Genomic DNA, 21552 nt, shown 5'->3' with positions numbered 1-21552 from the left:
TTCTTTCTTTGAAGTTATTAATATATTTCTAATTTAGTTTTTTTTCTTTTTGTATGCAAAAGGAGGGTAGGGGAATCACTTTAAATTGGAAAGACATGGTGTGGAGTTATAGGGAATAAATAAATAAAAGGTCAGAAGTATATGAATTCTTAATGCCTTATAGATCTTGCTCTCTAATGTCTATTAAGATGATAGTATACTGGAAGGATATCTACCAAGGATGGTGTAGAAGAGATTGTTTTTGGTCAGGTATGAGTTAGACTAGATGATATCTGAAATCTCTGACAATTCTGAGTTTTCTGTGATTCTGAGTCAGTAATCAAGAAACAGTTATTATTAAGACACTGACATTGAACTAATATAACATATTCATGTTCAATGCAAGGTACACTAAAGCACTAAAATAACCACTAGTGTATTTTCAAAGGGCTTAGGCAACATCAAGTCAATCTAGCAGGCAGTCATTGCTTTTTTACTTACTGATATTTGTTTCTTTTATTACCATATATCACTGCTTTGGAAGTGAGGTAGATTAATATATTTAAATAATTGAGCATGCTAAAAAACCAACAAAAAACATTCTTTTTATAATGTTTGCTGTTCATTATTTTAAATTTTAAAAATAAACCCAAAGGCTTTCGCACATAACATTCTTTGCTTTAATCAGGAATTACAGTAGGTTGATGTTTTTACATATATTGAAGAAACATTTGAAATCATTCTAAAAGGTAAAACACTGTCTCCAACAAAGAATTCTGGATGCCTTTACATTTTGGAGTGGTATAATTCCCATTGTTTAATGATCACAGTAGTCTCTGCTAGAATAAAATTTTATGAAACTGGAGATTTAAAACTTAAAGTTGTAAAATGTGATTTTATCCATTCTCCTCAGAATTTGGTATGCCAAGAAACCAACAATATGGCTTCAAGTTTCAAGTTTCTTACGATGCAGCAGTGCCTGGTAATGAGGTGCTGAATTAACCTGAGGGTTTTTCTTCCACTTAGCTCTTCCAGCAAGCTGTCCTGCAAAGCCCTCATGTAAAACTCTTACTACTCATACCTGAGATATAGGGATTTAAACTCCTGTCAATCATCCCTAAGAAGTGACAGTACAATTTAATCAGTCATAAAAAAGCTCACCTAGAGATTCTTATGAACCATAGGCAGACATACCAATTGGCTATGTGCTTCTGGTTTCGTATTTTTAAATTTCTCATTTATTCTAAGGAGAATGATTGCCAAGCTCTATATAAACCCCGTAAGTGCTGTCAGGGTTACCACTCTATCATTCTCCTTCTGCATATGCTTTTCTGCTATCTCCAAAGCTGTGCTTTGTTGCTGAAAGAGAGCCCGCTGTTCAAGAAAGCTTAAATATATGAGTAATATAGCTGTTTTTCTACTAATCCACTTATATGCTTTGATAATAGTAAATAGTAGATGATAGAAGTAGCAATTCAATACCAGCATGCCCTGATTTACAGACGAGGTTTCAAATGTTGATACAGGGAGCATAATTTTTTTATGATTGTGTGTAGGCTCAGGGTTTAGGGGAGTTCTGTTTCAAACCTGTGGAAGATGAAAGGCAAATATGAACTTGTTAAAATCATTATGTCAGAGGTCAACACTGTAGGGCTTTTTAGTCATTCATTCTAATATTATACAATATCTGAAAAGACCCAATAAAATCATTGATTTCTTACCTAGGAAATAAATGTGAAATATTATGGCTTCTCCAGGTATTTTAGGAGCAATTTAGTGCCAGGGAATTTTGATGTCACTGCAATATACAACTTCTAAAGGCTGCCCAGAAATAGTGGCAGATGAAAAATGTCATATCTATAATGTCATAGAAAATACCATTGACATATTAGAATGAAGCTACCTTTACAACTTGCTGTCCCCAGGTATTTCTCCAGATGCCAGGCTGCTAAGCAACAGATACAATAGTGACAAGTCAGAGATGCTATCTTTTTTAATTATACTTTGAAAAAAAAAAAAAAAAGAAATATATTCCCCCATCCTATAGACAATTAGGTCAAAGTCCAATTTTTCATAGTAGTAGTAAAGTAGGTAAATGATAAAATCCATTGGGGCTATATGTATTCCTAAAGAAAGAGAGTCCCTCCTATCTTCTTTATAGACCTGAATCCTTTCTTTGACATTCCTACACATAGCCAGGGTAAGAAAGAGACATTCTTGTTCCAAAGTCCTTTGTAGCCCAGTCTGCCTCACCCAAGCATATCCATATGTCTAACTGAAAATGTATTATTTTGCTATTTAAATGACTTCATCAGATGACAAAATTATAGATTCCTATCATGTGCAAATATAGAATTATCTAGAGACATGAAAGCTTATAAAATAAACATAAAAAGTAGCAATGAAATAGCATGCAGTATCCATTGATATTATCCACCTTTTCTAAGCCCAAATGTCAAATCTATTTAAAAGTATAAAATGTACTTTTAAAGGACTTATTTGCTCCTTTTCAGTTTCTTTTTCACCCTCTAATCATTGCATCAAGAAAGTGTTGTGTACTTGAGTAGCAAAGTACTAAAACAAAAAACAACCATCTTGTTATGATCTGTTTTCAAGTTCCTTTCATTTCAGCTTTCTTGCTAAAACATGGTTGACTGGTTCATAGACACTTAGAGGACATCTAGTCCAATGTGTACACAAGTCTTCTCAACAGCATCCCTACCAAGGTGCTGTGCAGCTCTTGCTTTATAAGATGACTCTATGTTGAATGAGGAGGAGACAGAAAGAATATTGTTGTTGTTGACTCATTTTTAGTCGTGTCCAATTCTTACTTACCAAATTTGGGGTTTTCTTGACAAATATCTTGGAATAGTTTGCCATTTCCTTCTATAGCATATAGTGTCTAGGTAAAGACAAAGTTTCAAACACACAGAAAACCTAAGATTAATTTCAGTAAAATCAGGAGGCAGATTTCACTCCTAAACATACAAATAGACTACACTCAGAAGTAGTTGAATAAGCAACATGAGCAAAAATGATCTTAAGATCATAGTAAGCTTAAAAGCCAGCAGCCATTGAGGGCCATTCTTAGTTCTTCTAAAATTCATCACCATTCATAAGAACATAGATTTAGAAGGGACTTCAAGGGCCATTCAGTCCAACCTTCTTGTTTTTCAGATGAGGAAACAGACTGAGAGAGGGTAAACTACTTACCCATGAAAACATGACTCAGAAGTTTCACTCAGAATTCAAATTCAGATCTTCCTAATTCTAAACCCATTGCTTATTCACTTTGTCATCATAAAATGACATCTAAGTAATTTTCTCATTAAATATTATCATTAGAATTAAAGATTAACCTCAGTAAATATCACTTACAAATGACTAAAAATTCCAAAATTATAGACATGATTAAGCTATGTGGGTTATAAAGTCAATACTATTAGTACCCTGCTGGTAACTTATTATGTAGCCTGCCCAGAAGACTTTTAAATGAAAATAATTGTTTTTACTAGGAATGAAAAACAAATTCAAAATGTATATTTTTTCAGCTGGAGAAGCATTTCTGGGTAGAATGGGGAAGATTGGAGAAAGAAGATCTAAAAACTAGATATGATCTAAAAATTAGATCTCTCCAGCTCATTCTAAAGCATTCTTTACAATGTATGTTAAATACTTTCCTTGAATCATTTATATGAATGGGTTCTTCAGGATATTAAGCTCACATTATTATGCTTCCTTCATTCTCAAAGAGGACCAATGACATCTGGAGGATATCTTGACTTGCAAGTATGAATACTTTGTGGCTAGTTATTGTGGCTAATTATTATCATCTATCATGTTTTACCCTTCCATTATACAGATAAATGAGAGTTGATTATTACTGACAAATATAAGATTTTTTTTTTTTAATGAAGTAGTTTCCTTCATTAAGCCTACCCAACTTGGAACCATGCCCCACTTAAGGCTGAGAAAGAAAGAGAAGTGCAAATAATTGAAGTTACCCAGAGAGAACTTCTTCCCCTTTCTGAGTTTAGTAAATTCTTATTCTGTGCATTTTAAAAGAGATAAGAAGATATTATAAATTATCTGAAAGGAATAAATTATATGAACTGTGATGATGGGGGGTATTTAACTTAGAGAAGAAATGTTTAGATGGTAACTTCATAACTGTCCAAATACATAACAAAAAAAATTTAATAAGAAGGTGTTGACAAGCATGGTAAATATTTTTACAATACTTACTAAATTAAATTTTGGAAATCTGTGAAATATTCATGGTAGTTTTTAAGAGAATAGAAATACTTTTATTACCTATGATGGTGGTGGGGTTTTGAGCATTTATCCACAAAATCTCAGTCATGTCTATGAAGTAAAGTTTACTAACCTTGCATTATGATCTTAAATTGATTTTGTTTCTCCTCAATACTCAATGCATTTCACATATATGTTTGACCTACCATCCCTCTTCCTATGTCTACCATCCCTCTTCCTATGTCATACCTACCAGAATTTTTTTCTCTTCTCCTCCATTCCAATTTAAAACATTCTTCATCTTATTTGGCATATCTCTAAATAAATTTTATTGACTTTTATTAGATCCATTCCATCTTTGTCCAAGAACTAAACATTATTCTGTATTAAAACTTAATGCAAAAGTCCAGATCACATTTTCAGATGATTCTTAAAGACATATTCCATTCCTTATATCCAGGGATATTAACAAATAGGAATTAAGGAAATAGATTGTGGGAGAAATCCAAGGTTGGGCTTTACAAAGTATCAATCAGTGATAAGACAGGAGGAAAAGGGATTTGAATGTGTAGGATAGTATAGAATGAACTGATTAACCAAGGGATTGAGATAAGGAAGGAAAAGGAAAGTAGCTAGTAAAAATGGTCAGAGAAAGAACTGAAGATTTAAAGTCATGATGAAGACAAAGAACAGGTTTAGGATCATAAGGCATACATAACTATGATCAGATAAATTAAGTCCATCTCTTCTTCTTGGCATCCTAATATCAGTCTATCCTTAACCCTTTACTTGCTCCTTTAAGAATTGTATTTACTTCATGATTTCAGTTGTCTCCTTTATTCAAATGGCTCCCAAATCTCTAATTTCCCATCTCTTTAGTTTCTTCAGTGCTCTTGGCCCCAACTTCCAACTGGCTTTGGGATGTTTCTATTTGGGTTTCCCATTACTGTCTCAGTCTAATACTGCACATTGAGCTTAATTCCCTTTTAAATGCACTATTCAGAACTTTATTCATCCAATCTCTCCCATTCTCCCATCCTTTATTTTTTTTTTTTACTATAACTTGCTTTCTCTGTACATTATCAGTTAGTTACCAAGGTCTTCTTGCTATGTCTCAACATATCTTAAGTTTGCCCCTTCCCCAATAAATCCAAGCTCTTATTACCATTCACCCATACTTCTTCAGTAACCTTATAAATCTTGCTGCTTTCACTCTATCTTCCCTGTAGTCCGTGCCTCTGCTGAAAAAAATGTTGTTGTTGTTGTTGTTGTTTTTTAAATATGCTGTCCTCATCATGTCCCTATTGTGCTTTAAAAGTCTCGGTGCAGTGTATTCCAGTCAAATTGTACCAGTGTCAGACAACTGAATATGTCCTTAGATTTCCCACTTTAGTGCCTTTGTTCTCACAGTTTCACATTCCTAAAACCTTCTCTCTTTCCTTTTTGGCTATTGAATATCTCCTTATGCATTATTTGTGTCTAGTTACCCATTTGATTTATTATAATTTTGTTTTATAGAATGATATATCAGAAATTATATTCCATCATGTTTTTTTTTTCTATTTGTCTGATTTAAATCTCAATATTTTTTGCACATCATCACCCATTCGGTTTTTTTTTTGTTGTTGTTGTGGTTGTTTTTTTTTTTTTTTTTTTTTTTTTTTCCTGAAACTGGGATTAAGTGACTTGCCCAGGGTCACACAGCAAGGACATTTAAGTGTCTGAGACCACATTTGAACTCGGGTCCTCCTAAATTCAAGGTTGGTGCTCTATCCACTGCACCACTTAGCTGCCCCCATCATCACCCATTCTTGCTTCATATTCATGAGTCTACATCAAGGCTCTGACTTGGAATTTCTCCACTTTCCTCTTTATATTCCCTTTTTCTTAACAATGTCAATTGCTCCAATTCATTCCTCTATCAGGTCTTTGCAGATGCTTCCAGAATCTCCTATATTTACCCCTTAATTTTCCCTTACACTTCAGTCCTGCATTTTTAACTGCACATAAAATATCTGCATCCAATCTTTCCATAAACATCTTCCACTCAACATATCCGAAATTGAATTTATCTTTCCTCCAACCCTCCTTCTAACTTCTCTATTTCTACTCAGGGTAGCATCATTATCTCAATCACTGAAGTACATGAGGAACTAATCTCTGATTCCTCTCATTTACCTCCCACATTCATTCAATTGCCCATTCTTGTTGATTTTACCCTTGCAATATTTACTACCTTTCTTTCTCCCTAATCTAATTTTTATCACTGTCCTTGAGACTATTGCAATAGCTTCTTAATTTGCCTCCATGGACAATTCATCCTATTAATCTTCCAAAAATATATAATTGACATTCTAAAAGCATGAGTTTAACTACATCATTCTCCTCCAGAAACTTTGGTAGCTGATTTTCTAAGGCCAATGGAAGATAAAATAAAACTGCCTTTGTTTGACATTTAAAGGCCTTCATTATCTGGCTAAAAAAGATCCTTCTAGGCTGAATTCATATTATTCTCCCTTACAAATTTCACGTACTTGATAAGCCGGCCTATTTGCTGGTCTCTAGATATAACTCATTTTCCACATCTGTGTTTTCACCCACGCTGTCCTTATTTGTAGAATGCTTGCCCTTCTCACTTCTTCTTCTTTGTATCATTAATTCCACTCAGTTTGTGTCCTTTCCTACATGAGATCTTTCCCAGTTTCCCTAGTTGTTAGAATTCTCCCCATCTCACAAAAATAACTTTCTATATGCATTTGTTATCCATGGTATTTCATAAGGTTATCTCTAACTGGGCATAGTACCACAAAGAAAATCTATTTTAATAATACATAGGCAGAACCAATTATTCAAGTTGTTTTAGTTTTGAGGTTAAATTAATAGCAACAATTCTTCGTTGAAAATTCAACTACAATTATATCCATATATGGTTTGCATTTGCTAGCTTTAAAAAAAAAAATCTGTCTTTCTTGTCTATTATTTAATCTTGTAATGTGTTTTGTCTTAAGTATTCAACAGATTCAATCTATTTCAATAGTACTTGTAGTATAAGATTCCACATTAAGATACTTCCAACTACAAGGCATAAGAACAATTATGTTTTTAACTGAGGAAAGAAAGCATGGTGAAATGCTTATAGAACGAAGAGTCAGGAGGACGCAAGTTCAGAACTCCCAAACAGATTTAAATGAATTTATCTTTCAATCATCCAACTGAACTTTTGGAGTAAGGTTCTATTTTGTAAAACTTCCAGTGATTAAAATCACAAGCCTTAGACTAAACTTCAAAAGTCATATCAGTATTTCAAAAGGGTAATTTGACTATTTTCTGACTGCTAATGTGGTCACATAAGGATGCAAATGTTTTATAATATACATATATTTTCTACAGCAACATAAAATTTTTTTCTTAACCTTTGAGTTTATGGTAGAAATATTCTATATTATTTTCAATTTAGATAAGGCATAAAAAGAGGCATTCAAAAAAGTAATCTGAGTTTAATGAAAAATGTTTGACATCCATAAAAATTTACATTGCTTGACATTTTCATTGGAAAATGGGCAACCCTAGAAAATTATATACATCTTCAGCATAGGGCTGCAGTAGTTATATACCTCCTATATTTTGCTTTTTCCTGCAGTGCCACCCTGTGGTCGAAGCTTGGTATTTATGATTCCTTCTACTCGACTCTATTATAATGAATTAATTGGCACTTTTCAATGATCTCTCTAATATTTTGGCATCTGTTTTATCTATCTAATATTTTGGCAGATACAGGGTTTCATTTCAACATATGTATTTTTTAGTCTTATATACCATTTCTCTTGGGTTCAATGTACTCACTATGGACAAGGCAAAGATTCAGAAAAGAAAAATGAAACAATTTGGACACCTTTCAATCAGATAAATTTAGCTATGGATCAACTTTTTCCTCAATAAATAAGAACATATTTAAGTTACCATAAAGTTACATCTAAATAAAGCATATCTAATCCATGTTTTAAAGCTGGTGGAGGAAATAAAAGATTGCAAAATTAATTAAAACGCAATGAAAATATGACAATAACATTCAAAATTGATCTTTTTTCATTTTCAGTTAAGATGTAATGGTAAATTGAAATATAACTTAACTTTTTTGTATCATAGACCTCTTTGGAAATCTGGGGAAGTTATTGTCCCTTTCAAGAATGATTTTTCAAAATTAATAGAGTAAGGTACAAAGGATTACAAAGGAAGTAAACTGGAACTGGAATGAGTTAATAAATTTTTTTAAATTCATAGACTTATGACTTAGAGTATTTAATAATGGCATCAAACTCCTTAGGGGTTGCTGTAAAACTGACTTGTAGCTTAATGTCCTACTTATTTCCCCTTGTTCCATTTTCTAGATAGGAGAATAACTTTTCAAAAAAATCTCTTTGATCTATAATGCAAAGCAATATAATTGAATTTATTTATAACTTAGCCTTCAAATCTGTACATAGCTTTAATTCTAACAAACAATGCTTTTTATGGTCCTCTGCCAATTTTAAACTTCTCGATTCATTTTTATTTTCTGATTTATTGATTTTGATTATTAAAACTAGGAAGGAGCTTGATACAATGGAAAGTAATAAATGATTTGGAGTCAGAAGACTTTTCTTTCTATTCTGGCTGTCATTTAATTTGGGCAAGTCACTTGATTATCTGAAACTCCATTTCTTCATCTTGAAATTATGAGATTAGATTGTATTGTTGTTCAGTTATATATTACTCTTCATAATCCCATTGGGATTTTCTTAGCAGAGACACTGGAATGGTTTGCCCCGTCCATCTCCAACTTATTTTATAGCTGAGGAAACTGAGGCAAACAGAGTTAAGGGATTTACACAGAGATGCACAGCTAGTAAGTATCTGAGGCCAGATTTGAAATCAGATGTTTCCAAATACAATGCTCTATCTAATAAGCCACCTAACTGCCTTGATTTTGGATTGTTATTAATGAGATTGAATTAGTTGGTTTCTAAAATTCCTTCTAAATCTAAATACACAATTGCATTATCAGCTACATTATATCACCCTTCTTTAACAAAACACTCTTGTTGATATATACATATATGTGTGTGTACACACACACAAACACATAGATACTTTTAAAAAAAATCTTTCCTGAAGCTTCCTGCAAAAATGCTATAGCTCAAATATTAAATTGGCATTATCTTTAATTACTTGGAAAAGCAATTTTTAAAAACAGACCTGGACTTTCCTTCTCATTTTTTAAAGCGACTTAGCCTGGTCCTTCTGAAATTTTCTAATGCCCACTTGCCCAACTGAAAATTTGTTATTTAGTCCTAGATATCTATTGAGAAGCCAAGAAAATTTTAATACTGAGTACCAGCCCTGAATGGAGGAGGACCTGAGTTCAAATCTGTCTTCAGACACTTAATACTTTCTAGCTATGTGACAAGAGGAAGAGATAATCTCATTTGGATTTTTCTTGGCAAAGATACTGGAGTGGTTTGTCACTTCCTTCTCCAGCTTACTTAATGCATAAGTCTAGGGTCATATAGCTAGTAAATGTCTGAGGTCAGATTTTAACTCAGAAAGATGAATCTGACTTCAGATCCATGTTAAATTATGGTATTTTATCAAATAAACTTTTTTTTTTTCAAATGTGTCTTTATACCATGTCCTGAAAAATGGGGCCAAGTGGAAAGAAAGCTGGCCTTGAAACCAGAAAGATGTTTCTTCTCTGATATGGACTATCCATGTGACTCTGGTCAAGTCACTTAGCATTTCAAGATGCTGGGCAACTCTCTAAGATTATAATTTGCAGAGAAGATGCCAGCTGGAATTTGTAAAAGTTTATTTTTCTGAAAATTCCTTTATAAATAAATTCATAAGTCCTGTCTTTCTTATCTTTGTACCATACCAAGTAATACTTCTTAATTATTTCTAATACTGCCTAATTTTTTTCTGATCATGGCTTTAAAATCCCACTCTGAGGAAGAACTTGCTGTAATTGAAAACTCTTTATCACCCAATGTAATTTTAGCATGAGACAAAAGCTTCCAATGTTCAAAAATTTTATTAATTCGGGAAAATTAAATTATATTATATCATTATTCTATAAAAGCAAACACATTTTGGGTTTATATAATTCTATGTGGAGACAGAGACTTATTGAATATAATCTCTGTTTCTAGTTTATGAAAGTCAAATGTAGACACAAATAATATAAGGCCTTTGCTACAATGTCATCCATAGCATTTCTAGTCCTCAGTTTTAATATATGTTACTTTTAATTCTATTTTGATCTTCCTGTAATGAAAAATAGAGGCAATTTGGGGATGAATATAATCAATTTTCAGATTTTATGGCTATCTCCTATTAGTTCTTTTGTTTTGTTTTATTTTCACACCAGCTATGAGTACAAGCCTCATTTTGGTTAAAGAAGTACAATATTTTGGTGTGGATCTTCTTAGGTATGAACTATTAGATTTTCAAAGACTTTTAGAAAGGCAACCTCTAGACACAAAATAATTTTAGAATGGCTGAGCTATATAACAGAAACCAAGAGAAACACTAAATGGGAAAAAACAACAGATATCAACATCTGTTGATAAAATAAAATATTTTATTGTAGCTAATGAAAATATAGATGATAAAGAAAACTGAGAAAAGTATATATAAAATAATGTTACATGAAGAAAACAGAACCAGATTACCATAATATACAATGCCAATAGAGAAGGAGAGGAAGAGAAAAAAAGAGAGACTGAGAATGAATATACACTCATCCCCTGGTGAAAGAAAACAGAGGAAAGTAGTAATTGCTATATCTAGCTTATGTCAAAGGCCTTTTAAGAGTTACAAATGCAAATTTAATTGATTTCAAATTGTTTCATGCTATTTACAATAACTTACATATTTAAGAAAATCGTTTTAGGCTAGCACTTGTAGGAGTGAGGGTCAAGAGATCAAAAACATTATTTTATGCTACTGACATATTGCCTATTTCTATAATAAATTAGCATAAATAAAAAAAGACAAAGGAATCAATTTATATTTATTTATATATTAGTTTATTGCATAAACAACTACTAGAATATGCTGTTTCTTAAAGATTTAAGATTTCTTAAATATCTCCAATGGAGAAAAAAAATCTTTTTCTTTATCAAATTATTGTAGAACATCTATTTAATCTTCTTTCAAATGTAGTTGAATATCAAGAAACAATAAGAATCTGTTATCTTGCCTATGCAATCCTTGCCTTAGTTTATACTTTAGTTCAGGTGGTCTTTGAACATTAATTTTCTTCTCCTCTAAATCATTCTTTATGGATTCCTATTCATTGTGTGACCCTTGAAGTCATGTTTTCTTTTCTAAGCTCAGTTCCTTCATCTGCTAAATAAGTGAGGTGAGCACATTTTCCTCCTTCCTAGATCATTATATATAGAGAGACTCTAATGCAATGTATGTAAAATAAAATTCTGAAAACAAAAGTTCTAAAAGGATTCATTTTCTCTTTTGTTAATTAAAGAATAAATAGATTTCTAAAAGAGTCTCCCCTCTTATAATCATGATTCTCCTATGCTTCTATGAATCAGGTTGCCCTTATGTGTAGACATGTAACACAGGTCACTGGAGTCCCCTCTCATGAGAAGATGCTTTTCTTCAAACTCATTCAAGCAAAAAGATCAGTTCACCACTTGGAGCTGCCCTTTGTACATGCAAAACTCCAGGACATAAATGACATATGACTTCCAACAAATCAGTTTTGCCCCCTTTGCTAACAAGCAACCTGAGGCAAATGGATTGCTTTGTTTGTCAGTCCTCAGACCAAAGCTTCCCTAATGTTTTCATATAGTTTTCACTGTTTATATCTTATTTAGCTTGTTAAAGAAACTTCTTCAATTTACTTTTCACAATTTGAGATCCTTTTACATTTTATAATTTTATTCTATTTCTCTTAAAATTCTATGTTGTTGTCACTGAGACCTCCTTTATGTAAATCCAAAACCTCTTTGGATCTGGCATTTTTCTAATCCATAGGCATTTGTTATCAACTGAGTATCAGTGTTTGCTCACCACTGACAATCTCTGGGGTTTTCCATTTTGTCTGTTCTTATAAATCTAGATGGGCTCACTTGTCCTGTTACTTGATTGTTCTAGAGTTAAGGATCATGCCCAAACTGGCACCAGTTATTGGAAACATCCATCTTTAGATCCGTTAGATCTGTACCTGTTGTTCAGAGCAAAATTCTCTCAACAAACCTTCTATTTGGGCAATGAAATGTTGAATTTTTCCTATATTGTTCCACATAGTTAAATACCTTGATTACAGTTCTTCCTTTTCCAAGCTTTTACAGAATCACAGACTTTATACAATAGTGAATTGAATAAGAACTTAGATGAAGAAGGAACTTACATGAGAATCCTGAGCTTAGATAAAGGATTGCTTAAATTCATTATTTAACCCAATCTACCTATTTGTCATGTGCGCATGCACTTAAATTTCCTTTTAAAAGATAAGATTATCAGTCTAGAACCTATTGCTTAGAAATGTAAAAAAGGAAAAATGGAAAAGAAACTGTTAATTCATTTTTAATATATGTATTATTTTGTTTTTCAGTTTAACAGCAATGCCCAGGATGTAAGCTGCTTTGAACATCTTGTCCAAGCTAACGTAAGAAACAAGAAAGTGCTGAAAGATGCTGTGAACAATATCTCTGCTAAAGGCATCACAGATTATAAAAAGGGTTTTAGTTTTGCTTTTGAGCAGCTGCTAAATGTAAGTATCCATAACACTTCCATATGACATTTAAATCATAGAAACAGAAGGGCAAAATGTCCAGATTTTCAGTAGGACATTGAAGCAAAAGCCAAAACATTTCATCTATTTTGTAGACATTTTCCTTTGCTTTGCTTTGAGATCATGGTCATGAAAAACAGCCATTTTTTCTCTCCATTTAGAAATTGTCCCCCATCCCAATCAGATTAGAACTTCATTAAAAATCAAGTTAGTATATGTTTAGTAATATTTGGTGAATATTGAATAGTGTGTTGAAAATCAAATCAGGAAGATCAGGATTCAAATCTTACTTTTGCCACTTATTAGCTGTGAAACCATAGAAAGTCATAACCTCTCAGGTCCTCATGGATGTTTCCAATAACTGGTACCAATTTGGGCATGATCCTTAACTCTAGAACAATCAAATAACAGGACAAGTGAGCCCATCTAGATCTATAAGAACAGGCAAAGTGGAAGATTCCAGAGATTGTCAATGGTGAGCAAAAATGGATACTCAGATACCTCCATCTGTAAAACAATGGGTTTAAATTAATGTCCCTTATAGATCAGAATCTATGATCCCATGAATAAATTATATATAAACCTATCTAGAAAAGCAATGATTTTTTCAGTTATTCTTAACAAACTTTTCAAAATGTATATTATATTGTATATACACATTGTACATACACTGTATATTATTCAAATATTGAATAGAAGAAACCTTTTGACAATTTCTCTAGTATGTTTCTAGTGATGTTTACTTTCAATCATTAGGTACTACAGAGTTGACTTATTTTTAAGAATCCCAATCAATACTTTGTGAATCTATATTTACACTTTATATATTATGGCTACTACCAGTATAAAAGAAGAGAAACTGAGTTCTCAATAGAAAAAGGATTTCAAGTCCCATAGTGGCTTTGGAGTAACATCAGCAGGAACAAAAATTGCTTATAGTTGTTAAAGACATACATGAGCACTATATATTGCTCCTTGAATACCATCACAGAATCTACCAATTAGAAGAAATATCAGGGGTCAATTAGCTCATTCTCTATGTGGAAGGATCACCTGTACTAAAATACCAACAAATCATCAACCAGCCTCTTCTTAAAGAAGCTGCTAATAGGAAGAGCCTATCTACTCAACAAACCCATTTCATTTTTGGATAGCTCTAGATAATTCTTTTTTTTTTCTTAACTAAAATCTATTATTCTATACCTTCATTTTGCTCTCTGGGGCCATTTGTTTTAGTATGCTGTGCCTCTAACCCTCATATTTTTTCCATTTAAGAGTAACTGGATGCTCTCTTATTATGCCTTCCCTTATTCTTATTCTACTTCCCTGTTAGCCATTTCAAATTGAAAGTTCATTATCTTTCATAGAGAAAAAAAAAAGAATAGTTCTATTTTATGTGTACTGCATTATCATCATCCTATTGAGTATTGATGAAAATGGTATTATCATCTTTTCTTTGACCTTTCTCTATATCTCCCCCAAAAGAAAAAAAAAAAACTAAACATGGGTACTCAATCAAACTAGAGGTATTCAATTATTATTATTCAATATAGCATAAAGTTATATTGATAGAACTTTTTTTAATTGTTGGTTTTGGGGATTGACCAATTACCTTACAGTTTATTTTAGCTCTACATTATTTTTATTAGGGTAAAAACAGTTTTTAGCTCTACATTATTTTTATTAGGGTAAAAACATTGGCAAACATTACATGTATTTTGAATTTTAAATATTAAATTCATTTTAGTCTTTAAAAAAAATGAGAGAAATGTAGTATCATTTAGTTTAGCTATCAGTAGATTTAGAAATATTTCATTTTCAGGAGTGAGAGAGAACAGTATTTTAAAATGTAGTTATTTTTGGCCCTGAAACAGTAATCAAGTTTTCTGGGTCATAGCCTTTTAATTATTTTGGTTTGCCTTTTTACATTCCCTCTAGTTTAGCTTATAATAGCCTGGTAATGAGGTGCCTGAAACCAAATGTAGTATTTCAGAAGCAATCTCACTAGAGAGGAAATAGTAAGTCCCAGATTCATTACCTGCCTCTGAATATAGGATCCAAATCATATTGCCCTTTTGTGCCAACACACAACATTTGCAAATGCTTTTGTAATATGTGCTCAGTTATTCCCAAAGTCTCTTTTAGAATTTCTGTTTTCCATTCTTCAGTGTGCAATACCTTTTTTTTAAATTTCTCTCAATCTTAATGGCTTGTTTGTTTTTTTTTTCCAGATAACATTATGATGTTTTTTCAAATGCTTCTAACATTTCACATTGTAAGAAAGAATTTCTATAATCCTCACTGGTCTCTGAGCCATTTTTTAATTTCTTGCAGTTTGGGAATTGCATTATAGCACAGATCATCCACTCTTCCATATCAGTGATGAAGGTGTTACATAGAATTAGACGGATCACTGAATCCCATGACACCATCTTGGATAACACTTTGAATTAATTCTACAAGTAGTACTCCCTGAAATGCTACTGTTTTGAAAATGTAATGGTCTACCCTAATATAAAAAAAAAATTCATTGACCTGTTCATTTTAGTTTTATTCAAATAATAATTTCTCTCCAATTCTCTGTAAGCCTTCCACATATATTTCACATGGTTCTTGTAACTTGATGAAAATACACCATAATTTTACTATAATGTACTGTGTTCAATAAGTATGAATGGTACTAATCTGAAGGTCATCACTTCAGTGTGTGCTTATCACTTCCCCTAATATCCAAGTACCTAGTACTTCTTTTTCCTGTAACTCTCTTTTCAGGAAGGGATCTAATAATGTTCATAACACTATTAGTGACAGACTTAAATAATTTCACAGATAACAAAGCTTAAAACTGAGGAAATGAATGGTAGAATTCTATCAACAAATCTATGAACGTGGAATCACAATTCTTTTACACCCAAAAAGGTCATTCACCAAAAAATAACACATCTATTGAAAGTGATAAACTTTCTTTTAAGCAAAATACCTTTGAAATATTATCTTAAAATTAATTCCTACAAATTCTAAACTTCTAGCTTATAGTAATATTACTTAATGAAAAGAAAATGTTTTGTTTAGTTAAAAGCAGTTCCACATAGTTCTTTTTTCATAGAAGAACGTAAGGTTCATTTATCCCTTCAACATGTGTAGGGGGGGAGGGAGTGAACCCCCCAAAAGCATGTTTTAGGTTTTAGGTAAGGATTTAAATAAACCATAATAATGATTATGCATATTTACAAACTAGAATATTGAACTTTTTAAAAAAGATCAGAATATACTGATTTTCTCTTTTCTACTTAGTATTTTGGAAAATAAAAAAGATATGTAATCTTTTTCATATAGTTTTTTTTTTTTACCTAAGTTTACTTCTAAGGGAACATTTTTATTCCTTCAGGCCCTGGAGATAAAATTTTTGTAACATTTTAAAATTAATTTTTGTTGTCTCACTTTTGGTTACTTAGAGAAGATGTTAATCACATGAATGAAGAAATAAATGTGTGAATTGCAAATTAATGAATACCAATAGCAATGATGTGCTATTCACAAAGGTTTTGAAGTTCTTATACACAGTACTTCATATAATTATAGAATTTGAGAAGTGATAAGGACCTTGATAGCCATCTATTCTTAGGTGTTTTATCTTGGGTTTGTTTTTTTTTTTTTTTCCTGAATTTCTTGTTTGAATTAATTTGCTTCTTAAAGTTGCTTCAAATAAGTTAGCAATTGGCGAGCAAGTATCATGTATAATATTACTTTCTAAAGTTCTCAAAGAGCCTTATAAATGCTAACTTATTTGATCTCACAATAGGAAAGTAGGTGTGGCTATTATTCCTATTTTACAGTGAGGAAACTTTTAGGAAGCTCTTTTTGGTATAGTCAAAATAAGTAGCAATTTCCAATATTTCTAGGTGGTTTAAAACATCACAAACAACTTCTATTAAGCAGTATCTTCAATTGATTCACTTTTATTGAATTTTAAATTACTAAAATTGCTCTAAAAGTCATTTCTTACAATGTTTGGGTAATCCCTCCCCACCATTTTTACAGTTACAATTAGATATATAGTATTTTTATTTCCTAGTTGCTTCCATTATATGCTCTTTTGAATTCTAAACAAAATTTTGAATAATGGTTTATATATGTGTGTGTGTGTGTGTGTGTGTGTTTTTACAGTACAACGTTTCCAGAGCCAATTGTAATAAGATCATCATGCTATTTACGGATGGAGGTGAAGAGAGAGCACAAGAGATTTTTACCAAATACAACAAAGACAAAAAAGTAAGAAACATTTTATTACTTTATTTTAAGTTCTTCTAATTCTTTTTGGTTGGAAGTAGAGATGAAGAATAGGTTGGGAAATGACTAGTCACCAACATATAGATGTTATTTCAGATATATCTAGTAGTATGATCTAGCAGAGTTCAGCATTACCTTCCTCACATTCTTGAGGGATCAATGACTCTGATAATTTTCAGACCACCCATATTAATGACTCTACATGTATTTATTAAACACTCAATATATATAGTGGGGACACAAAAATATAAGTTATAGACTCCAAGAAGCTGAAAGTGTAACTAGGAAACAAAATATAAATAAGTATGCATAGCTCAAGATAAATAAATTACATTGTATATAGTATGTATCATATTATAAAATATAGCATATTTATGAATATTCACTAATGTGTTTGTTATAAAGAGTAGGTGCAAAATGTCTTTAGAGGGAAAAGCAGTATCAGCTGCGATTTGCTTTTTCATCTTGTTCAATTCTATTTACATTTAAAAAATTTTTAATCTATTTAATTTTTAATTTATGGGGTAAAAGAAAGATTTCCATCACATTCTATTTAATAAACTGATTGCTTATGAAACTGCAAACTTATTATGTAAAATGCTATACTTTTTAGTTATCATGTAAATTTATTTTTCCCTTTCCCCCCACTCCCACCAACATGGCTATTATTACATACAAATGTGTGTGTGTGTAAGTAAAATCATTTTATTCATACCTTTTATTAGTTCGGCCATTTGTTCAATTCTTATTCACATGTTTTCATAAACCAAGTTACATGGCATGAGATACTAAAAAATTTCTTTGTTTCTCTTGGCATTTCATTGGTTCCAATAATTTAATAAAACAGCCATAAAATATGGCCTTCTATTTTGATGGTACCAAGAGAAGAGGCTGCAGAGATCCAGTACCTATCCAGATTTCTACAGGCTCCAACAAGAAGGAATGATCAGAGATAGAGACAAAGACTCATGAAAACATGAAAAGGCAGAAAACATGGAGAAACAGAAACATAATAGTTGCACAGACCCAGAGAAGGGGAGATAGAGATAACATAAGAGAATGAAAAGAAATTTAAAACAGACTTTCCTTAAAAGGAAAATTATAATGTATTACATTCCAAAAAAAAAAAAAATCCGAAAAAAGCAACTTCATGCTAAATTATATAGAGTCATTTAAACTACATTCATTTTTTGGATTTAAATTGTACATGACCACTGAGAAGCTGTCTGCAATTGTAACCAATTTCCCTTTGAATCCAGACCTCAGATCCAGCTCTTTCCCCTTTTAAGAGCACAGAGGTCAGCAGTAATATTGAAACACTGTGAAAGTTGAAGTGTTTGAAAATCAGTTGCAAGTGTGATTAATGGTATGCTGGCATTGTCCACACTGGCAATCATTCTAATACATTGGGTGGACTTGTAAAGCATTCTATCTTTCTACCATCTACCAACATATGCATCCCATCTGCAGTAAAGCAACATTCAAAACAAATGAATCCCAATTGCAAACACTTGCCCTTCACAATTGCCATTTCTTATTAAAAATATCAACTGGCACTTTTACGAGGTAATCAAAAAGGATGATTTTTTTTTAAAAGAATACCAGAATCAAATGACAGTATTAGGTTTGCCCAATATAGATACACTTAAATGAATTTAGGATTTAGTTGTGGGTTTTTAATCTTATTTATTAAAATAGAAGCATTAACTCTTTAATAATTATTGTTGAATTATCTGTCCTAATAAGAGCACAGAGTAATCTTCTCAATCAACTTTTCTAAGAGGTCAATAGATAGTTATGCCATTCATGGATTAACAGTTTTCAAAGAATTCAAATATAGTAAAGCTCATTATATTGAACACAATTTAATCTTCCTCTGGTAAATGAGAAGATACTTGAGCTTAGAGTGGTTTCAGATCACCACTGTAAAAATAAATTACATATCCTAGCTGTGTGCTAAATGCTGGGTCATAGAAATTTTCAGTGAGAAAAAATGCTAGGTACTGTTTATTACATTTTGATGCCCTCCAACAAGCTAATTTTATGTTCCATTAAATGTTATGGTGGGAATATTGTTCAAATTCAAGAACTTTCCTTTTTAAAACAGCATTGAATGCTATAGCTATGTTTTTCGGGTCTGAATTTGCTCCCTTTGAAATATCTTAATTTTCTGGAGAGGGGAACATCTTTTGCATAAACAAAAGAACAAAGTATAAAGAGTATATTGTTCTAATTAGAGGTATGTGAAAGGATCAGCAGTAAATCATTGAACACTCTTTCATTTCAAACCTTGATTCACTCCATTGCCCTTCATGCATTCTGCAGTTTAGCAAAACTGAATAAATAGCTGTTCCCTTTTTGACTTTGCCTCTGTACATTGGCACAATACCACCCCCACATACACACACATGTACAGCCATGCCTAGAATGCCCTCCATAACTTCCCCAATCTCCTTGAGGCCTTCTCGGATTCTCCTCTACACCAGAGAGATTTTTTTTCCTTCTCCTATTTTACTGCAATATTTTTTTCTGATATTTTCCTTTGCCTCTCTCTTATACTATCTAAGACTAAAAACCGAGCACTAAGGACTTCTATCTTGTACTGATGTCTCTGACATATCCTTCTAATCACAGTTAAGCAAGGACAAGGCCATTTTTTTGTCTCTGTCCCCTGAGACAACTGTCACGCCTCAAGCATAATCCAGGCTTAATGTACTTCATAAATGTTGAATGACTTTGGGCTGGCTTCAGAAGTCTCTGTTCTACCATTTGTTCTATGTGACCTCAGACAAGTAACTGAAACTCTGTATTTTTATCTGTGAAATAAGGAAATTAGACCACATGACTTCTAAGGTTCCTTCCACTGATCAAATTCAATGATGTCATCAAAATTTATGTGAACATTTTGTTGCCTTAAAAGAAAATAACTTATTAAATTCAATAGGCTTTTGTTAAGTGCCTTACCACATGCCAGGAGCTTAGGCTACAAAAATAAAATGAAACAGTCCCTTCCTTCTCCAATTGAACTTTCTACTTTTTTGTTACAAATAAGTAAAGATATATTTAAATTAAATAAATTTTTTTCAAAATTTCACTAATAACTGGGGAATCAAGAGAATCAATAAACCAGCAAACATTTATTATGGGCTCATTATTATGAGTTTTAGTTGGAGTTGGAGTTTCTAACAGATGGATGGGAGGAGAGACCATTCCAGGCATGGGGAATTGAGGGGAGGGAGGGAGAGGAGTTGGTAACAATAAGAGTACGATGATATAATGTCACATCTAGAGAGCCACAAGTAGATGTGGCAAACTGAAGTATAGAGTCCATAGGAGCAAGAAATGTGCAAGGTTAGAGCCAGATATAAAAGGCTTTTTAAAATGCTTTTTATCAAAGAGGTGATAGAAAATCATTGAGCAATGGAGTAACATCACAGCAACTACACCTTAGGTATACCAATCCATCAAGTGTGTGAAGGTTGAATTGGAGAGGGGAGAATCTGGTCTCAGAGAAACCCAGCAAGGTAGTTTTCTAGTGGGGGAGAGGTAATAAGGACCTGAGCTGGTTGTGATATGAATGGAGATAAAGGGGCATGTTGTCTAAGTAGAAATGACAGAATTTGGCAATTGATTTAATAATAATAATAATTATTATTATTATTATCCACAAGAGTGGAGAATATAGTTAAATGACAAAGTTTTTCAAGCTGATGGGACATTATATGCAAATAAAATTATTTTCTACATAGATATTTTATAACTGATTTGTTCATTAATTTTAATAACTGCATTCTACCAGGAATCTCATATGGCTATGAATTATGGGATATCATGATCTCAGAAGAATCAAAATAGAAGCTAATTCAAAGAAAAGTAAAAACATTTATCAAGCCATTATTATGTGCCAGATGCTCTGCTAAATGATACAGATACAAAAACAAATGCAAAGGCACATTCTAGACATTGCACATTCTAGAGTGATCTGAGAGGGAAGTATGATTCAAATTAGGATAAAAAGCTGGCATGCATGCAAACCTATATCTTTACACATGTATATGTTAAAGAGTTTACATTGGAGCCAAGAAGATACACATGTATATACACATATGTATACATATATATGTATCTATGACTAGACTTACATTGATATAGAGAACTTTAGATGAGACATTGTCCCTATTATTTATCTTCTCTAAAATGTTTGTGCTTGGAGAGATGCTTAGATGCTTGCCTAA

At 32.2% G+C, this 21552-nt stretch overlaps 1 protein-coding gene across 4 annotated transcripts in view; it reads left to right on the top strand.

Annotated features, from left to right (window-relative positions):
• CACNA2D1 (calcium voltage-gated channel auxiliary subunit alpha2delta 1) overlaps window positions 1-21552 on the top strand; it is a 643657-nt gene that overhangs the window by 522205 nt on the left and 99900 nt on the right. For all 4 annotated transcript variants that reach the window (XM_074268502.1, XM_074268500.1, XM_074268501.1 and 1 more), the window contains exons 11-12: window positions 12848-13006; window positions 17195-17299. In XM_074268502.1, the coding sequence (XP_074124603.1) occupies window positions 12848-13006; window positions 17195-17299 (264 nt within the window). The remainder of the gene's footprint in view (window positions 1-12847; window positions 13007-17194; window positions 17300-21552) is intronic.

This window comes from Sminthopsis crassicaudata, chromosome 5 (assembly GCF_048593235.1).
Source record: "Sminthopsis crassicaudata isolate SCR6 chromosome 5, ASM4859323v1, whole genome shotgun sequence".
NCBI classification, from domain to species: Eukaryota; Metazoa; Chordata; class Mammalia; order Dasyuromorphia; family Dasyuridae; genus Sminthopsis; species Sminthopsis crassicaudata.
The sequence above is the reverse complement of the archived record's forward strand: the minus strand, read 5'-3'. Positions and strand labels throughout refer to the sequence as shown.